Source organism: Mus caroli, chromosome 15 (assembly GCF_900094665.2).
Source record: "Mus caroli chromosome 15, CAROLI_EIJ_v1.1, whole genome shotgun sequence".
Classification (NCBI taxonomy): Eukaryota; Metazoa; Chordata; class Mammalia; order Rodentia; family Muridae; genus Mus; species Mus caroli.
Window position 1 is genome coordinate 42205053 of NC_034584.1, and position 15316 is coordinate 42220368.

Consider the following 15316-nt stretch of genomic DNA (forward strand, 5'->3'; position numbering starts at 1 on the left):
GAATGGGACCTTATTTTTAAAGAACTAAATAGGTGTTAGGTACTCCACAATACTTTTTCAACATCATCTTTAGAGAAAAACGAAACATCGACACAGTATAAGGTCAAAATACATGGAAGGATGCAGTAAAAATCTGAAAGTCTGATTTCAAGTGATGATACAATTTCTCTAATGATTAAAAGCTGTTGGCTCAATAACTTGAAGAACTTGCTTATACATCTTTTGCCAAATTACTTCTCTTCTAGTAATGAGCAGCCATTACAAGGTGATCATCCAAAACGCAAAGTTTTTCTGAAAAGGGACATGGAATATTTTAAATACTCAAGAGTTTTCAAGAAAGAAGAAAACCAAAGCTAATTTCCAAGTATGTTTTTTCACACAGTTCCCAGTGAGAACGTTCTGCAAGCCCAGACAATTGCCATACAGCCCTACTATCCAAGATTGATCCCCAGGACCCATGTGTAGAATCTGAGCATTTACTTCCCCAGGTTATTCTTTGACATCCATACATGTACCCCCATTACCTACACAGAACATGTTTAATGTGACCTTTAAAAAGTCTTTTATACTTTCTTATGCACAAAGTAAGAAGAGACAGAGGGATCAATTCCCAAAATGAGCATTTCAGGATGTATATATGGAGAACGTTGAAAAGAAAACAATTAACACAACTGTGCTCTTTTTAGTCTGAAACACTGAGGAGCTACTGACATGTTTCTTAAGGCAGTCTTGTGACAGAATTTTCCCTGTCCAATTATATTAACATATTAGTGCAGCAGGAGGCCTGTGATTGGACAGGGAAAAGGAGGCAGAGCTAAGAGTTGGCAAGACAGAGAGCATTTTGGGAGAAAGGGAGAGCAAAGATGGAGATGGGTGGACAGGAGGAAGAGCCAGATCCAGCGTGGTTTTAATAGCCACGGGTAGTAAAGGATAGAATAATTGGGATGGTTTGTCTAATCTAGGTGGGCACTTTTTATCATCATTTGGTTCTGAAATTATTGTAATGGCATCTTGTGAATTGAGAATTTATTGATATATAAATCTAGCTTGTTAATTATAAGCTTCTAGAGTTTTGTTTCTACCGGGTAAATGGGTATTGTGGAGGCTGACCATGGGGTAGATGGTCATTACATTACATTGGAATGGCAGTTAAAGGAATTCGGGAGCTCTAACACCATCAGAGAGTTTGCAGGTAGAGACAGAGCCTGCAGGACTGCAGCGGGGCCAAGAGTTGCCAGCAAAAGCACAGGAATGTGCTGGTTCATTGGTTCATTTTCTAATATTTCCCACAACATACTCTAACTTCTGTATGGCAATAATTTTGATAGTTTGATAGAGTCAAACCTGAAGACTCAAGGAATACAAGCATGTCCAACCTGTTTCAACATGCAAAACTGTCCTGAGTTTAAATGTACACTCTAGACTATACATGGTAGTACTTAGAAAATACTGAGAGTTCAGAATGATGCTGGCTTACACAGTTTAAGCTAGCCTGAACTGTATAAAATACTATTGAAAAACTAAATAAAAGAATGGACTTAAGTATATATATAATTTTCATGTGCTAAACTATGTCCCTATGAATCCACATGTTGAAACATTAGCCTTCAACTCATGAGAATATTATGATGGATAATAATCTTTAAAGCAGAAATTAAAATAAAATGAGATCATCAGAGTGGATTTCAATCCAGCATATATGTGAAACGAGAGTAGGACCCAGAAACACATGAGCATGGGAGACAGAGACAGAGACAGAAAGAGACAGAGAGAGAGAGAGAGACAGAGGGAGAATAGACAGACAAAGAAAGAGACAGAGAAACATAAACAGAGACAGAGATAGAGAAGCAGAGAGAGAGACACAGAGAGAGACAGAGAAAGAGAAAGGTGAGGACAGGGAACAAAAATATCACATAAATGTGCATAGAGGACAAAAACCAAAGAACCCATAAGAACAAACTTTTGGAGTCTTTGATCTCAGACTCCTGTTTGATAGAATTTTAGGGGTATAATGCTCTGCTGTTTAAACCACACCACCTTAAACTGAGTGTCCTACCCATCAAAAGTCAAGATTTAATTCTATGAAGAAGTAAAAGAGCAAACTCATTTCAATTAAACAATTCTGCTTTCGTGCTCAATAAATGATAAAGTTTAATGTACTACAAAAGTCCTTTGAATAAGTTTCTACATGACTGATCAACTGTAAATATTTCATTTGTTTACCCAATATGTATATAGTTATATTAGATATATATTCCTAATGTATGTGTGTGTATGTGTGTGTGTAGCTAGGGTCATATAAAAATTTTCAGGAAATGGGTTCACCAGGGGAAAATGGTGAATGCATTTTGAGTATTCTTTGGTAATTATATGATAGTAACTATAATTGTATTCTACTTGGAGAGGGTATTGAATTTTTAATAGGACCTTTGTTTTGGGAATTTAGCAGAACTGAATTCATGATCTCTTAAAAACATAGGACAACTAAACTCATTACAGTAAAGGTCATATATTCATATCTCAGTATCATGCATATGTATAGGAGAAATGGTCCTGAATTACTTAACAGTAAAGTTATAGCAATAAACAAATAAAAAATTAACTTGAGAACAGACTGAAAGGTTAAAAGGGAGTAGAACTTCTTAAGCATTCAAGAAACAGCAACTGACTATTCTAATGAAATTACTTATTGATGTGGTAAGGGAAATGGTGAATGCCAACTATAACATCTATTCATGTCTTTACAAGATAGAAAAAATATTTGCAGAGACCTTTCAAATGTAATTTTGATAGAGTGTCCAGGTTCAGCTTCAATCACCCACTCACAATTCAAAGAGTCTTTGTAGTATCCTGGCCATCCCGGTGAGAGAATTACTCCACTTGGAGCTGAAAAGTGGCCACCACACGGAGCTGAAAGATGAAACCAGAGAACAATTAGAATAGACTTTTCAGAATAAGATTATATATATATATATATATATATATATATATATATATATATATATATATATGTGTGTGTGTGTGTGTGTGTGTGTGTGTGTAACGTTTTCAATCAAATTTATCTATCAATCTACCATCATCCTATTATCTATCATTATCTATCATTACCATCATGTATCATCTACATCTATCTATTATCAATCTTATCAGTCTATCATTTATATATCACCTATTTATCATTTATCTATCATTCATAAATCTATTATCTACCTATGTATGTATCTATCTATCCATCCATCTAACCTTCCATCCATCCATCTATTCATTTATATCTATTTATCCATCCGTCCATCCACCCATCCATCTATCCATCCATCCATCTATTCACCCATATCTATCTATCTATCTATCTGTCTGTCTGTCTGTCTATCTATCTATCTATCTATCTATCTATCTATCTATCTATCTATCAATCTATCTAGTGAGACAAGTTCTTGTTATTCAGCCTATGCTGCTACTCACTATGTGGCCCAGGTTAACCAACTCACCACAATTTCTCTGTCTTTGCATTGTAAGTACTGAGATGATTGAATTCTCATATGTATTCCAACTATGATTTAAATGAATCTGTTAACATGTCCATTAAGTGGTAATTAATGCTATTTTGAATGTAAAGATACATATACTTAATTCTCTCTGTGATTAAAGGATCTTCCCCTTAAAGAGATCATATACTTGTAAAATTGTGACACAGCTAAACTTCACAGGTCACTACTAGCTAGTCATCCTCAAATTATCAGGTAGCTTTCTCTATATACCTTATGTGTATTCACATTCTTCATCTTCCACTTGAAATGATATATAAATTGTCAGTTTTTGGTTCTTTCCTATTTTTCTACTTATGTTCTCAAATTATACTGTGAACCTCTTTTATTCCAGAGTCACTATTATAGTTTATACAGTGATTTGCATGAAGATGGTCATTATAAGCGCATAATTTGGAATTCTAAGCCCCTAGAATGGTAGAACTGTTTAGGAGGGTCTAGGGGGTGTGGCTTTGTTGTATGGGGTATACTTTTGAGGTTTCAAAAGCCCTAAGAATTCCAGTGTCTCTCTCTCTCTCTTCCCCCCCTCTCTTTCCCCCTCTCTGTCTCTCTCTGTGTCTCTCTGTGTCTCTCTCTCTCTGTCTCTCTCTCTCTCTCTGCCTTTATTTGTGAATTGAATCAGATTGTGACTCTGAGCTGCTGCTCCAGAACAATACCTACTGCCATGCTTCTTGCCATGATAGTCATGGACTCTATCTAACCCTCTAAAATAATAAGACCTGAATAAACTCTTTGCTTTATACAAGCTGTCTTGGTCATGATATTGTATCACAGCAATAGAAAAGTAAGTAAGAGGGTGTAGATCATCACTAGTTTATTGTCTATTGCTATTCTTCCCCAGTTATTTGATCTTTTGTTTTGGTTCAACTGCCAAATATGTGCTTTATATTTTGGAGTTATCAGGACATAATTTCCTAGATATGTATGTTGATCTATTTTATTTGTTTACATTAAATTAAAACTTCTAGTTAACACTGTGATTGTTGTTGTCTTTTATTTTCTATATTTCTTTAAACTCAAGAACAAATGAAACCACAGACAGCATTGTTGGGACCTGGAACATAAACATCCCATTGTATAAATGGATAAACAAACTTGCAAAGAGAATACCTGACTAAAGTTCTACAAGCTGGAAAAAAATTCAAATTATTTGCTCAAAAATTAATGGAATATTATCTTTATCGAGGATATGAATATGTATATAGTAGTTGGTGTAAAGCAAAAAGTCTGACAAAGTCCTTAATTTCTTTTTTGTTTGTTTGTTTATTTATCTCTTATTCCCATATCCAAACCATTTAGAAACCTACCCTCCATTTTTCTCATAGCAAGAATACCCAGGTATAGCCCATATAAAACACCTTACCAACTTCTTCACTCACAGAGGCTATTATCTGTGCCATAGTTAGATGTAAACTGACTAAGAGAAATCATCCTCATAAAACACACACTTGAGAAACTTGAAGCTTGTTTTGGTTGTTATGAGACTTAGTATGTGGTGGTTCAGGTAGGCTTCAAATATGTAAGCTATAGTCATAGCCACCCTCACTCTGGAATTATAGGCATATGCAATCCCATCTGACTTGAGTGAAGTATTTTCTAGGTGAAATTATAAAATATGCTATTTCTATGAGAATGTTCATTAATCAATCAAATCCTTTTATATAACTGATTCCAATACTGTTTCCTAAAAGCTTTCCAAGGCACTCATTGTCATGAGGATTACATACTCTTAAAGTTTGGATGACATAAAAATTAGTTTCACTCAGTGTTGTGATGTTTTAAATATGAACTTTTGTGCACAATCATCACCTAAGTTAATATAATTTAAAACACAGTACTATTTTATTTAGAGAAGGTACAGACGATGTGGAGCATATTTGGCAGGAACTTTTATTACTTCATCAATTCATGTCATTCTAGGAAAGCATTTATGCATCTAGTCATTAAATGAAGTAATGAGTCATAAAATTAGTTATTGCAGAAGGGCCAAAAATGGTTAAAACATAAAGCTTTGAGATGCACTTTGTTTGACCTATCCATCTAAAGAATGAGGGAAGAGATGAGTGAGTTCTTTAAAAACAATCAAAACAGGAATATCTCTTATGCTTCCTGAAAGTTCAATCTTGAGTAGAGGCTTCACTCAATGTGGTCCTATGAAGCTTATCACATATACTGAAGTAGATTCTCTACATAATTATCATGTCAAAAGTCTGCAGAAGCCCTGAAACCTAAGAAGAGAGGGGTTTGCTCAGATGAGTCAATCAAGAAAAGTCTTGATCTAAGGTGCTGGCTGTCTAGTGAATGCTAGGAGAGAGAAGCTACAGAACAGTCACAGGAAAGACCCCAGAGTACACAAAACAGGCAAATGGAAGACTGAAACACTAAAGAGAACAAGGAAACCTATAGCAGAAAGCAGTCCAGAGTTGAAAGCAACTGAGAACACAGCAGAAATGAGCTGAATTTTCAAACCATCACCTGGCAATGATGAAAATATTAATAAGGTAGATAGGATTTATGAAAAGGTATGGGCAGCATGGGTGATAATATGAAAAGAAAATTAATTAGTTGTTTAAACATTAAATTTTGATATATCAAACTTAGGAAAATACAATATTATGTAGTAATTCTCTTTATATATAATTCATTTTAATATCCACTTAATGTCATTTGACCTGCTCTAAATAATATCAATGAAATAACAAAATTTATATACATGTTATTTTCTCCAAAAGCTTGAAATAAATAGTACTGTTGATACTTCAGAAGTACAGATACATTTTATACCTAAAGTAACTACATACATATCCTTACATTTAAAGGTAATAAACTGAAGAAATTAATACCAAGCACAGGCAGTATCACTAATTGATCAAAGAAATTCTGAAATACTTAGCAGTAAAGAAGCTAAAAGCCTAAAGAGGTATTTTCAAAAGCTTACTCATTAATACAAATATTCCTTTCTTCACTCAACCATACTTTTTATGCAACACACAAATAACTTTTAAAATTGTTTCTTTTTTGTTAAGTGGTATACTGAGATGCCTCATGGGTCAAGGAAAATACATATCTCTAATAAAAATTTCATCGACTGCTGTGCCAATGATGGCAGAAACAAGAATATTGTTGTTTGCTCTCCACTTCTTGGTGGAGCTATATAGCAAGGCAGCATGGGATGTGGGGACTAGCATAGGGAAAGAAGAATAAAAGAAAGACACACTGAAAAGAAAAGCTTGAGCAATAGTTTAGTTGGTAGTAATGTGTATTAGTAGCAAGTATGAAAAACTGGGTTCAATCTATAACACTGCACAATCTGGATATAATGATGTGATTCTATAATTCCAGCACATGGAAGGTAATGTCTTGTCAATGAGAAAATGAAGGTCATCTTTAGCTACAAAGTAATTTAAGGCTTATCTGAGTAGAACAGACATTGTGTATGTGTGTGAGAGAGAGACAGAGAGACAGACAGACAGACAGAGACAAAGACAACTATTATTTTGAATAACTATACATGTAAACATTATAAATAATTTATGTATTATCACTCAAGGATTTGAAAATAAGTATCCTGACTATAAAATATTGTTTCTTTACATTCTTTTTTTCCCTAAAGATGCTACTTTTCTGTATGTTTTTGAAAGATAAGAAACAGACAACATTCAAAATAATTATATGAAAACTATGGTCATGTTAGAGGATATATAGGACTCATAGAAGATATCTAATTGGATCTATTAAGGATGAATCAGAATTCTTCAATAGAGAAAAGATGAAGGATATTGGAAATGAAGTAACAGCATGCGTGTGATTGTATGGGGTTGAATAAGTATAATATTTTTAAATAATACTAAATAAGCTTTTGTAAGACCATGAAGAAATGGGTGATGATGAAAGTGAGTGTATTAGAAATGTATCTAGTATATTAAATTACTGAAAGTAAGGCATAAATAATTGAAAAATTGTACGGCAAGGTTGCTGTTTTCATTTGAATATATCATACATGTACAGTGCATTTGGAACTTCTGAGATCAGCAACAGTAGTTTACAAAAAATAAGAAAGGCTTATTCAGAATCTGACATAAGGCTATTACAGGAAGAGATGAATGAGGTAGTTAGAATGTAAAGTCAAAAATACTTACTGATGACACAATGTAACATAAAAATGCAAAAGAACCAAAATTGTTTCTTAAAACTTTGGCATATAAACAGGATGGATGCTGACTTCATTTTAAAACAACGGGCTACTATAAAAACACAGAAGCTACACAGAAAGGCTAATACCATTTAGTGCTAAACTTGGAGTGTGCTGTCTACTTGACATTAGCTATAATCATTTGAGAGGAGGGAACCTCAAATGAATAAACGCCTTTTAAGTATGGGCTGTGGGTAAACCTGCAGAGCATTTTCTTAATTAGTGATTGACATGAGAGTGGCCAGCCCTGAAGTAGAAATTTCTGGATTGTTTGAAGACTCAGTTGTGTCTTTTGATAATTTTCTGGAAACTGTCTTAGGAGAGGATGTTTCTGCAGAAGCAGACTCGTGGAAAGATGTTTTGCTAAGAACAGACACATGAATTTTTCTGAAAGCAACTTGGAAAAGGGGCATGTGATGTTTTGCTAGAGCAGATGCTTGAGAGAGCACATGATGTTTGGAAAAGATAGACTTATAGCCCAACATACAGTGTATAATACTGGATGGTATTGGTTTACCTTGCCACTCTTTTTTGGTCTTCACTGGGCTTTGCTGATGCTGGTCTTTGCTGACAATGCTGTGTAGTAGTGGTTCACCTAGCCTGCATTGCTGATCATTGCTTGCCATGACTTCATAAACAGAAATGCACCAAAATACTTCTAGTAGTTTTCCAGAGGCTTCTTACCACTTCCATGGACTCAGGCTGATTGGTAGAGCTTGTGGTTTCTACTGGATTGACCTGCCATTATTGATTTATTTATGGTGTTTGCTAGTCCTGCCAATGCTGATTCCTGAATGGTGTTTGTAAGTGGATCAAGCATCGATGTGACTTTAATTGCTGATATCCTGACAATACAGATTTGATTAGTCCAAAGAAATATTTCTAAATATGTCCAATTCTTCTTTGTCTACTAACCAATCCTTTTCCCAACCTCTGGTAGGTGGTGAACTAAAAGAGATGTTAGAGCATTTAAGAAACCTCATGAAAAGTAGGTTTTGAAAAAATCTAAGCCTACAAAGTCCAGTGTGGGAGATGCCACCTCTGGGCTGGTAGTCCTGGATTCTATAAAGAATCATGCTGAGTAAGCCAAATTTGGAGTAAATCAGTAAGCAGCACTCCCACTTGCAGTTTCCTGCTCTGATTGATTTCCCCACCTGACAGTTTTCCATGATGAACAATGATGTGGAAATGTAAGCCAATAAACTCTTTCCTCTCCAACTCCCTTTTTGCCATGATATTTCATCATAGAAGTAGTAATTAACTAGGATAGAGAATATGTGACATATTTAAAAAAATAGAAAATAAGAAGTGGATTTTTTTTCCCAGAGGAATCATGATTATAACAGGCTATGTTAAAGCTTTAATGTGGGTAGAAAGAAGAGGTGAGAATTTAGAAAAGTAGAGTGGTTGAATATGTAGACCTTTGTAAAATGGTTTTATAGAAGGTAAAATATTAGCCAGTAGCCAGTATATCAAAACATTTAAGATGAACTTTTTGTTGGGACTTTTCTTGCTCCTAAGTGTGTAAATTAAGAAACTAGCAACTGTTAAAATTATTTCCTAGCTTTTATGAAACAATAAAATAGCTTATTGATATGTGGTCTAGACAACGTTCAGTTTGGGAATATTTTAGAAAGGCTTCTTCCTTATTTAAGCAGCCTCATGCCTGCTTATTTGACTTGGAACACTTACTTTAGAAACCATAAATTATTCTCTCCCTTTAAGATATAAATCTCCCCTTAGTCAAACAGATTCTCACAGTTTTTACAACTCAGGAATTATACCTCTCCTCTCAAATGTCATCAACAGTGCTTTGCGGAATCTCAGTGGGAAGGTTGGCAAGGACTTCATTAAATTCCAGTTAGAACACAAATGCACTAATCACACTAGGTGTCTTCCTGTTTACCTTCCCCATTGGTCTTTTACAAGGTCACACTCCTGCTCAAAAATCTTGCCTTCCTTTCAGAGCAGTTTATTTCAATCTCCTCTATCATGATAATCCTGAATAGCCTTAAAAAATAAAGTTATAGTATATTTATCTATCCCATTTTCTATCTTAAAGATGGGAGAAATAGCACAGAAACTATGATTTGATATGAATCTCTGGTGGGCCTAAGTTATTGTAGAGTTTAGATTCAAATTGAAATCTTTCAATTAGAAGTTTGGAACTACTTTTTAATTTATTATATTAATTTTCTGAGAAAAAATATATTTAGGCAGTGCTTACTCCCTTTATAGATTTATTTTGTTCCCTATTCTAAGGAGGAAGGAAGTATACACCCGTTGGTCTTGTTGGTCTTCCCTCTTCTTGATTTTTCTTGTGTTTTTCTAAATACCATGATAACAACTTTAGTTTATTTTTATTTCCTTATTTGTAAAAGAGGATTTTTCTTCTGTGTCTGATGATTTACAGTCTGTTAAAACTTTTTAAAAATTTGTAAACATCTGTAATATTTTATCTGCCTTACATAGATAGACAAATTTTAAAGTTTTTAAATTATTAATATTGTTCTACTTTATGTGTATGTGTGTTTCTGTGAGTGAATACCATGTGTAAGTAGGAGCCTGCAAAGGCCAGAAGATAGGATCAGATTCCCTAGAGATGGAACTATAGGCATTTGTTAGATGCCTGATATGGTAATTGCTCAGTTAGATCCTCTGGAAAGAGCATCAAGTTCTCTTAACTACTGAGTGTCTCTCAGTTCTGAGAGAATTTCTACAAGGCAACTAGATGCTCAGGGTCAGATTCTGGATATACAGAAGAAATAAGGCAATGTTCAAGAGACAGGAAAAACACACACACACACACATACAAACAAACCTCTTGAAGAACAAAGAGGTTGCCAAAATATAGTTTAAGCATATGTAGAGGAGAGATCAGGAAGTAAAAAATACTATTGTGAGTGACACTGTGCTTTCTAGTTAATGAGAAGAAAAACTTTATGTAAATTTTTAGGATGTATTTGTAGGAATTATAAGATGCAAGTATTATAAGATTATAAGATTAAAGTTGGCAGGTACCTAGGAAGCTTGTTTAAAGAATATATTTACAGAATACAAGTCTAACGTTATAAGACAATCCACAATTCCCAATGTTAAAAAGTAGGCTCGTCCTGATCCTTCTGGTTATTTTCTTTAACCCTCATAGACCTCTTTAAAAAACATAAACCAATGGAGAGAAATGGTTGGGTCTCTACCTCAGAGATATCATAAGTATAGACTCTCTCTCCAGTTTCTGAAAAGAAAAGGGATGTTGTAGGTATAAATGAAAAAAATGTTCCTTAAGCTCATGTTTTTGAACAATTAGTCCAAGTTCTTGCTGTTTGGAAAGTTTGTAGAACCTTTAGGAGTTGAAACTTTGCTTGAAGAGGAAGAAGGCAGTAGGGGCAAGCTTTGAGGTTTTGCAATCTGGCCCTACTTCCCTTTCTTTGACTTCTGATTGCCAGTCAGTCCTTCAGCTCCTAATATCATCTCTTCCCTGCGACAATGAAAATCCCTTCTGGAATATCAAGCCAGAATGAACATTTTCTTCTTTAATGTGGTTTCATCAAAATATTTTATCACAAGGACAGAGAAGTCAGTAATACAGGGAAAAACCTGGGATATATTATTGAGATACAGCTTATTGCCTATACTATTTCCATTTTGCATTAATGCAAACAGCATGCACATAAGTAATAACAGTGTGACCCAGTTCATCCCTCCAATTTAATTTTTCTAATAAATAAAAGTTGTTATTAAAAACTGCATTCAAGTATTGGTTCATTCATTTAGTTACTAAAAAGTAACACACTCAAAGTACTCAGCATACTTAAAGGCCCACATAAAACTCTAATCATCCAATAGAATTAAGACAAAATTCTCTTCAGTAAGAGTTCTAAGGAAGTTAGACTTTTCACAGCAGGAGGTAACGTCAGTAGACAAGTTATACTTGATCACTCACAAGGAAATTGGAGATTTAGAGTTTTGATGATAGGGTTAGCAACAATTAATTTAGGAAGCAGGCCATCTAGCTTTTGGTCAGAGTAATGACCCTTCTATGGTGAGGTACCTGATAAACACACCATCCCGTATCATCACACACCGGTGCTTCTATTCTTTCTGCCTTTCTTTAATTTGCTTTGTATTGTGGCTCTGGAAAATGATCATTGACATAGCTAGTCTATGGACATTGGATGGTGACTCAATAAAATTAAGGCACATTCAAGTTTTAAACTATCACTAAAAAGGTGAAGCTATAGTCACAATAATGAAAGAGTTTGAATGCTTCAGAAATTTGAGCCTTGATTCACTTCTTCAACTTTCATGTTCCTTTTATTTCTTTTTCAAATTTAACCTAGCAAAAAGTAGCAGTTAAACTGTGTCAATGGCTATTATTTGTTTCTTTATGGTAGACCTACAGGTGAAATGCAGTATTATATAAATGTAAAAAAAAAAAAAAAAGAGTTCATCTTTTAAGAAAACTGTGTGCATGTGTGAACACACATTGTATTAGAATTACAAATCAGTTCTGATATATGCATGGAGTTGTTACTCTAATTGCTTCTTCAAAAAACCCTCTCCACAGAGAATGTGATGTCTGTGCAGAAGGGCTCCCTTTCCTCTGTAGCTAATTGAGATTCAAGAGAAAACCCCTTATCTTCAATGAGGAAGTTCATCAGGCATGCAAGTCCTGCCCTGCCTCCAAACAGTTCTCCAGGGACTCCAGTTCCATCCTATTCATTCTAAAAATTTTCTCAGATATCTCACTAGGGAGTGGGAGGAAACATAAAGCAGAACAATTCAGGCAGATCTATTCTGAGGGTGAGGAAGTTTTTGCTTGAGTAAGCATTTTATGGAGCATTCTGAAATCATTAGAGCAGACACAAAGCATGGTTTCATCCAATTTTTTTTCTGACTTCCACCTCAAATATGCACGACTAAATCCCCCTCTTCCTAAAAGCAAACATCTTGGGAATATACGCTAACTTTTACTATTTCGTTTTCAAACCCTTTGCTTACCTTAGCCCATTCATCCAAAATAACTCTATGAAATGGAGGGAAGTACACTGTGTTAAGGTCCCCACTTGCTGATTCTCTGTCCCAGTCTCAGAATAGAAAACTGGCTGCCTCTTTTAACTTTTATCCCTTGATTTTTTTGTGGGGGAAAGAATTAAGGTTTGTACAAAGGAGGTCATGCTCCCATAATCTCCTTTTGGTGGTGGTAGTAGTGGTAGCAAGAATTGAGAACGTTTCCTGTCACATAAAAGAATCAATGAGTCTTTTTGAAAGTCAGAGATTCGAGAAATAGGTCTTTTAGTGTTTGATTCCCCAGTAAACTCAACCATTTATGGATGTTGCTCTGCTCCAGGCTTTTGTGATAAGTCTATGATCTCTTCTTGTATTTCATTTATTATGAAGTTAATTCCTTTCTTCATTTAAGGGACATCTGGGTTGTTTGGCTTCCTTCTATTACAAATAAAGCTGCTGTGAACATTGTTGAGAACGTGTTTTGGGAAGATGGTATAGCAGGAGTGCTACACTTGGGTCTTGAGGTAGAACTATTCTCAGTTTTCTGAGAAACTGCCAAATTGATTTAAAGAGTAGTTGTACAAGTTTGTCCTTCCACCAGGATTAGAGGAGTGTTCCCGTTACTACACATCCTTGTTAGATGGGCTGTCCCAGTAGATTCTGACCTTAGCCATCCTGATGGGTGTTCTCAGAGTTAGCTGGATTTGCATTTCACTAATGACTCAGGGTGTTGAACATTTACTTAAATGTTTCTCAGACATTAAAGATTTCTATGTTTAGTATTCTCTTTTAAACTCTGTACCCATTTTTGGTTATTGGTGTCTATAGATTGCTGTCTGTACTCAGGTGAGGGCAGGTGAAAGATAAGGCTAGAGCCTATAATTGGGCACTGGCAAAAGAAGGCAGATTGAGAGTTTTAGAGAGGGGTAGAGAGAGACAGAGAGACAGAGAGGAAGATGAAGATGAAGATGAAGATGAGGAGACAAGATAAAACCTACAGGAAAGGAAGACAATCCGGTTAATGCAGAAGGTACACATATATGTTAATTGTGAAACTTTTGGAACTACAGGGCTTTGCATATATCCACCTTGATAGCTATTTATCACTTTCTTTCTTTTCTTTTTTTTTTTTTGTTTTTTTGTTTTTGTTTTGTTTGTGTGTTTGTTTGTTTTGTTTTGTTTTTTGAGATAGGGTTTCTCTGTGTAGCCCTGGCTGTCCTGGAATTCACTCTATAGACCAGGCTGGCCTCAAACTCAGAAATCCGCCTGCCTCTGCCTCCCAAGTGCTGGGATTTTAAAGGCATGAGCCACCATGCCCAGCTTACTTTCTTTTTTTATGTTCACTAGTCATGAAAGACATATCTATAGGTTCAGTGAATAAGCACATATACACTTGGGGGTTGCAATCTTTCTTTCACATATGTATCTAAGTCTCCGGAAGTGCTTGCATTCTGCTCTCATTATGTGTGAAGGAATTATTATTCATTCTTCTACTTGGGGGTGAACAAAAACTAAGCACTCCGTGAATCTAACAGCTACAAGCATGAAACAAAGATGCAGAGATCTCTCTTAGTTCCATAGCTTCAGCTTAGATGTACTGAGAGTGGAATGGCTGGGATCAATATTGAGACAGAAGAGTTGACTTATATATCCAATACAGGGAATATAAACCAGCTAAGGGCCTATGTTAGTAATTAGAGAGCTACCAGAATTATTGGCTTCGATTCTTCCTATTCACATTTGCTAGTATTGTTTTTCTTGGTACAAAGGCAGCAAAGACCATATTGTTTGAAATTATTATGAGACTTAATAAGAGATAACTTTCCATTCACTCAATTTTAACTAGGCATCTAAATTAAATTACCAGCTTTGAGCCTATATAATTATACAACTCTTCTAATATATTTCATTAAATGAAATACTTTTTAATCTACAAAGAAGCTCACTGAATATTTTATGCCCTAATTGTATTCAAGAACATGACCATGTAACTGTAAAGGCCAATATTCCATTTAGTTTTACTTGGAACTTGCTTTATAATTATGAGGGCTCTATTGGCTATAGTGTAGACTGCTAACATGTAGGAGGAAGTATATATGCATCATAGCCTTAAGAAATCCAGACAAAAATGTAAGATACATATATGCTCAGAAAATATGAGAAACAATTTACTTCTAAATTTATACTACAAACCTCAATATGTTCCTGGAACTTTTAAAAGAAAACACAAGGATGTGTCAAACAGAACTCAGTGATATCAGCACATAAGTTTTATATAAAGTTTGATACTGGATAAAAATCATTAATATAGTGAACAAAACATTCAAGATAGCTCTAAAACATCCACTCCTGCCAAGAGTAAGCACAGTGGTGAGAAAATTTGGAGAAAAGCAACAGTGAGCCACAACTGTATCTTTAATTATGTGAAATTTAGTTTTTAGATTTAACACATTTCCCATAAAAATTATATAATTTTATAATTCAGCCATTGAAGACAATTTGATTTTTAATCATTGTCTTGATTTGGTATTTCTTGCTCTGATAGAATACATGATCAAAAACAACTTGG

The 15316-nt window shown here is 34.8% G+C and overlaps 1 protein-coding gene across 6 annotated transcripts in view; it reads right to left on the reverse strand.

Annotated features, from left to right (window-relative positions):
* Csmd3 (CUB and Sushi multiple domains 3) overlaps positions 1 to 15316 on the reverse strand; it is a 1196994-nt gene that overhangs the window by 418743 nt on the left and 762935 nt on the right. For all 6 annotated transcript variants that reach the window (XM_029469822.1, XM_021183659.2, XM_029469819.1 and 3 more), the window contains one exon: positions 2772 to 2910. In XM_029469822.1, coding sequence (XP_029325682.1) covers positions 2772 to 2910 — 139 coding nt within the window. The remainder of the gene's footprint in view (positions 1 to 2771; positions 2911 to 15316) is intronic.